General features: G+C 36.1%; 1 protein-coding gene across 2 annotated transcripts in view; it reads left to right on the top strand.

Moving 5' to 3' along the window:
- The window catches only part of KIF16B (kinesin family member 16B), a 132,235-nt gene that overhangs the window by 857 nt on the left and 125,378 nt on the right, over positions 1–6,000 (top strand). For both annotated transcript variants that reach the window (XM_035890246.1, XM_035890247.1), the window contains exons 2-3: positions 217–330; positions 4,602–4,718. In XM_035890246.1, coding sequence (XP_035746139.1) covers positions 217–330; positions 4,602–4,718 — 231 coding nt within the window. The remainder of the gene's footprint in view (positions 1–216; positions 331–4,601; positions 4,719–6,000) is intronic.

The following is a 6,000-nucleotide window of genomic DNA, read 5'->3' as shown; positions in this document are numbered from 1 at the left end:
TATCGTGTAATGTGACTATCCTTGCTGAAGAGTATATCTATTGCTAATTTTTTGTCACTGTTGTTGGAATAATAGGCTCATCTGTCATTGTAAATTTCTAAGTGTGTATAGCCTTATGTTAAATTTGCATTCTGATTAATTATTGCAAAATGTTTTTTATTACTTCCATCAGGTTGTATTGTACCAGCTTTTTTTTTTTTTTTTTTTTTTTAATAGGTACCAGAGGGTGGTACTGGAGACACAGGACGGGAAAGAACTAAGACATTTACCTATGATTTTTCCTATTTCTCAGCAGACAGTAAAAGTCCCAGCTTTGTTTGTCAAGAAATGGTAGGATTTATGAATGTTAATAATTTATTCTTTTCCTTTCCCTTTTCTTTGACTTGAAAGCATTCTTTGAAACGTCTTTGCGTTGAAAGTGCTTCTTATATAATTTAGAAATTCCCTAGGTACCTGAGAACTTGAATTTTATTTTGTTTTCTTTTGACTTACCTAACTGTGTTAAGTGCTGTGTTTTCTAATACAGCAGGCTAAATGCCTTCTTTCTAGTTCTCTTGTCTGATTTGTCTTGTAAGGTCAAGTTAGAAAACTTCTCTGAGTACTAAATTTGTTTTTGAAAAGCTTTTTTGAAAAAATAACTTCTGAGAAACATGCATGTATCTTTAATTCACTTAGACAGAAACATTCTTATCTGGTTGAAGCGGGCTTTTTTTGTCCAAAAGTCTTGGTGCACATTGAAGAAGATTATTCTTTCTCCTCCCTTGAGTATTCCGCTTAGGAAAGGACAAAACCACCTTTCTTCCTGCACACTCAGAACAGAAAATCAAATTAACAGATAGACCCTCCCTGACCTCGCATTTCATGTGAACATCGAACCTTTTTTGCTAGTTTACATTCCCAAATAAATTTTTTAAGTAAAATCCAAGTGTTTTCTGATTGCTACCTTCTCTTTTGGCTTTGTGGAACTTGGGCTGCTGTAAGTGCCAAGTGAGAATATTTATTTCCATTAAAATAATGCAACGGTTTGCCGAATATACTGTAAGCCAGTATATACCTTTTTGGTATGTACCTCATCTATTATGTAACCCCCAAAATCAGGGATATTGGTATGGCTAATCCTAAAAAGCCTTGGAATTAAAACTAATAATAAGAAACAAGTTGAAGCCAATTTTAAATATTTATGAGGAGGACAAGCTTTGACATTATATATAATGACTATAATTGTTTGATAGGGAATTTATACTTGAAATTTCTATGTAACCATCAGTGTAAGCAATAGGTCCTCTTCTGATCTGAAAGCTTCTTTATTCCACTGAGTTATTAGTTAGTATTTAATCCACACATTTGATCATGTATATTCCTAAACTTTCTGGAATGTTATTTCTTGATGATGTTCTTTTAAGCAGCACAGTTTATGCTACATTCTCTGAAATATCAAGAAGTATACATTTTTTTTTGTGCATTGATATAGAAATACCCTAATTGCTTTAGCACTGTGCCAAATTCAAGAAGTAGTGTATTTGAGCACAATGATTGGAACCCTAGTTCCTAGTGGATGTTTTTAAGCAGGCAGTTCAGGCCATATGGCTTTACCGGAACTTTAGCAAATGCTTTAAGCTGAGCATGCAGAGTCTTATTTATTTAACTAAAGCAGCTTTGATCGTGTATTTTTTTGCACCTATTCTAACTGGAGCTTGAGGTTTTTGGTTGTGGTTCTGCAGATACAACAAATGATTGCCTTAAGTTTGCTCATACAAATTGCCTAGGGTCTCAGTTTAGTATTATTTAGTTTCTCTAAAATGCATATAATTCTCAGGGATAACAGATTACCATATTCTCAGGTCTTCCTGATATAGATGAGTACATCTCCATAAAACAGTATTAATGATGTATCAATGTGTATTTGGAGAAGTCTGCAAAATGTACTATAAAAGTAGTTATAGAAATTCTTCTTAAGCACTGATTGTGGCTAAGGTTTATGGATATTTAATTCTTGGATCCTTTAGGTAGCTCTTTCTTTACCTGACTTCAGATACTTCCGAAAAGCTATGTTGGACAAGACCTCGTTAGAAGAATCCCAGGAAGAGAGTCCATTGTGTTGTTAGGCTGTTGCTGTTACAGTGCAGGTTTTTTCCAGAATCTGAACGTGCTGTGAAATAATGAAGTTAATTCTTGTTAAAACAGCCATTTTCAACTTGAATTAATATAAATGAATATGCAATTAGTGTCCTGTGTTGATGTCTGATTTCCACATATACGAGTTGAATAAAGTTTTAAGTTTTTCCTCATTGGTGCCATTTTGCCTCTGAGCGGGTCAGGTTGAGGCAAGATCAGTATAACTTGCCTGTGTCAGGAGCTTATAGGAAAAAAAAAATCATGTAGGGATTTCTGTAGGAGTCTTGAGCAATGCATTTTTTTTTAAAGCTGTGAGCTTCATGGTTCGTAGTGATGGGATGCTAACAATAAATCCTAAACATGGCTTAGATGTCCACATTCAATATTCTGCTCTTACAGTGTGTCCTACAACCCCAGACTGCCTCCTTCATCCTTACTGGCAAGAATGCTAGCATCTCTTGCCCAGCCACAAAAATACTGTTGTCCTTGTGTCAAGTGTTGTTTTAATTACAGTGTGCTGCTCACACTGAAAACAAAAGTTTTCAAACCATGGGAGTGCAATATCTAAACAAATGCTGCACAAGCTATTGGTTTGTTTGTGTTATTCATTTCATATTTAATTGGAAGACTTTTTAGTTAAGCTCTTATCAAGTTGCTGCAGAATTTCCAGTTTACTGCACCAGTAGCATAAAAGAAGAGATTCACATTCATCTTGCCATGGAACAAAATTGATCTTGATTGTTGGTAATGCGGTTGCCTAGTGCGCTTTGTTCATGTTTGTTATATTTTTCCTTTTGAAAGGCAGAAAAATAATAAATGGAGTCTGTCTAATACTACATGCCCCATTAATATGCCTTGTAGATGCAAAGTATGCTTTAGTATTCAAAGATTAGTATGGGAGTGGCAATTTATCATCAAGCTACTTAGTTTGTATACATGGAAGAGAAGCAAATAGAATTTTGATGAGTTTACTGCCCTTTTGTGACAAACCAGTGTCCCAGTTGTTTGGTTCTGACAAAGTCCCATTCTAATGATGTCGTCTTCTAACCTGTGCCTCTGTGTTCAGACAACACTGTCTGCAACTGTCTACCGTATGTACTACCTCAAATCACTGGCAAGGTATACACAAATTTTTAAAACAGAAAATGCAGTCAAAACAATAGTGCATAAAGACTTGGTCCAGATGGTGTGGTAAAAACTTGGACATAGAAAAAGGGAAAAGAGGGGAAAAAAAATAAAGGAGCTTGTTACTTGGGAAGGAGAATTCAACTAAGGTGCTCCTTTTCAAATGATAAGTGGAAGGCAAATTGTGCTTTGGCTGTTCTTTTATACTCTTCCTCCTTGAGAAGTATAACAGATTACAGCATTGTAACTCCTTTGCTCAAGGGAAGGTCAAGGTAAGTATTCCAAAGGCATGCTTGCAACTGAGCATTAATGATTAAAGAAATTACCCAGCACTCCTCCCTTGTAGCAGTGGCATGATTATACTATGTGTGTGCCATTTGCTATTAATAATGACTTGTACACCTTGCTTAATTTAAATCACGTATACTACAGACTAGTAGCCAAATTATGTGAAGCATCTATGAGATTTTTGAAAATCATGTTTGGATTGGGAGTCCCAGATTAATAGTTTCATTGAGAGAGAAGCTGCACCAATGGGCCAGTGGGGGTGTGGATGGAAATGAGAGATGATGGTAATGAAAGGTGAGAAATCTGGGAGGGATATTGGAGGTGGTACTACAGAGGAAGGTGATGAAGGCATCTTCTGAGACCAGAATGTATTAGGTGAGAACAGACCCTCATGTTTTAGAATGTAGAGGAGGGATCATTACCAGTTTCAGAGGTAAATGTTAAGGGCAAAAAAGAAGGAGCTAGCTGAGGAAAGAGGGTCACTCACCATATAGAAAACTTGTTTCCATGTTTGCCAGCCTAAAAAGTATTGGTATGTAAAAGCCAGTTAGGGAGAAAATAATGGTCCACTTCCTTAAACTTGGTTAAAGGAAAAAAACCCAAACCAAACAAAACCATCCAAATACACAAACCAAGGAACCGATAGGAATGCTGAAATGTTTCCTTTTGAGAAGGGGCTGGGTATTTGCAAAACGTGGAGAGTTGGCAAAGATACAAAAAGTGAGTAGACATTAACCATAAGGAAAAGTAAATGAAATATCTGAGATGAGCTGAAGGAAATTTGAGCTATAGAAAGAAGGGAGATTTTTTTTTTTTTTGTACTTCTGCATGTCAAGTAGATCTCTGATGGAAAAAGAAATAGAAAATGTACTATTGCAGTGCTGTAAACTAAATATGGTTTTAAAATTTAGTATTTTATTGGAAGTGCTAATCTCCTGTCCTATGGTAAATATCATTGGTTGATGCCAATAGCTTGTATTGTGGTAGTTTGTTGTTTATTATTTACCATGCTGGACTGATGACAACTTTTTTTCCCCAAGCTTCTGTTGTCTTATAAAACTCTCTGTTTTTAGGTTTTCAAAAATCTTGGTACAGATGTGCTTCAATCTGCTTTTGAAGGTTATAATGCTTGTGTTTTTGCATATGGACAGACTGGATCTGGGAAGTCATACACCATGATGGGAAACACGGTATGTTGTATTTTGCAAATGTGCATTTTTATTCTGTAGCAATGCATTGAAATTATGCTATTGCAAGAAAATGTTTTTATAGAATTATTATTGCTGATCTGTGTGTATGCTACTGACCCCCCATGTTTCGTTCCTTCTAGTAGTAATCAGAGGTTTTAGAAGCTGTTTCTTTTTTAGGTAGATGTTTACAGTTGGAAGAAGTGTCTTTAAGTGATACTCTGTTATGTTGGATAAAAAGCAATAATTTTTCTTCAGTGACAAAAGCAAAAGTTTCAAATGTTACCGCTGATTTTTCTATGCCCAACTTGAGACAAAAAAAAAGAAGATACTGATTTTGAGAACATGAATGATCAGCTCTTTCTGAAGAGATCTGGTTTTTACACCTCTTTTGAAGGGTCAGATGATTAAAGTATGTCCTTGACCCCTGTTGAGAGAAGGCTATCAAGTGAGGAGTAGAAACTGGGGATGGGAGTTGCTAAATGTAAGTTTCAGCAAACCATTATGAGGTGATACAGTAACTTTAATTTTAAGGATCAAGTCCTCTTGAGCATTACAATGAAGACCCTGGGAGAGAAGAAGGTATGGTAGGAGGGACATTTGGCAGTTTGTGAGTGAAGGATGGGGGTAGTTTCTTGCAGTTGCTTCCATGACTGCCCAAGGGCAGAAAGAACCCACAAAACTGTTGGGAGTGGAGCAGTTGGAAAGGGCCGACTGATGAAGCCTGTTTGCAAGGCAACCGATACAGGTTTCATTCTACTTTAATCCTTGGGGAAAAAAACCACAGCATGTCTTCTCCCAGCAGAATTGAAAAGGGGAATATTGCCACTTGTCCTTCCTTAGATAGATCACTCTTTTGAAATGTAGTAGGATTGGCCACTTTGCACCTCCTTTAGTTTAGGAGAGTAAATTAGCTGTAAATCTTTTTCTTCCAGTTGTCACAGAATAAGTAGCTTTATATTTAACTTCAGTATGGTAAGCAGAATAGACTTTTGTAACCAGAAAAGATCTTATGACCTAGATGTGGATTTCTATTTCAGAAATTCATAAAAGTGACATTTTTATGAGACTGCCTCACTATATGTAATGACTGTAATCATCAAGACATTTTGCAAATGAATAGGTGCTGAAGTTTGTTTGACACTATTCAATAATGAAGGTCTAATCTTCTTGCCATGATACATAAATACTTTAATCTGGCTTTGTACAGAGCATGTATAAAATATACTCAGCCGCCAAGTTAAATGCTTGAAAATTGATGGCCCTGTCAGAGAGACTGCAGTGC

Source organism: Egretta garzetta, unplaced genomic scaffold (genome assembly GCF_000687185.1).
Source record: "Egretta garzetta isolate BGI_Z169 unplaced genomic scaffold, ASM68718v1 scaffold252, whole genome shotgun sequence".
Taxonomy (NCBI): Eukaryota; Metazoa; Chordata; class Aves; order Pelecaniformes; family Ardeidae; genus Egretta; species Egretta garzetta.
Note: the sequence above shows the minus strand (reverse complement) of the source record. Positions and strands in the feature narration are given on the sequence as shown.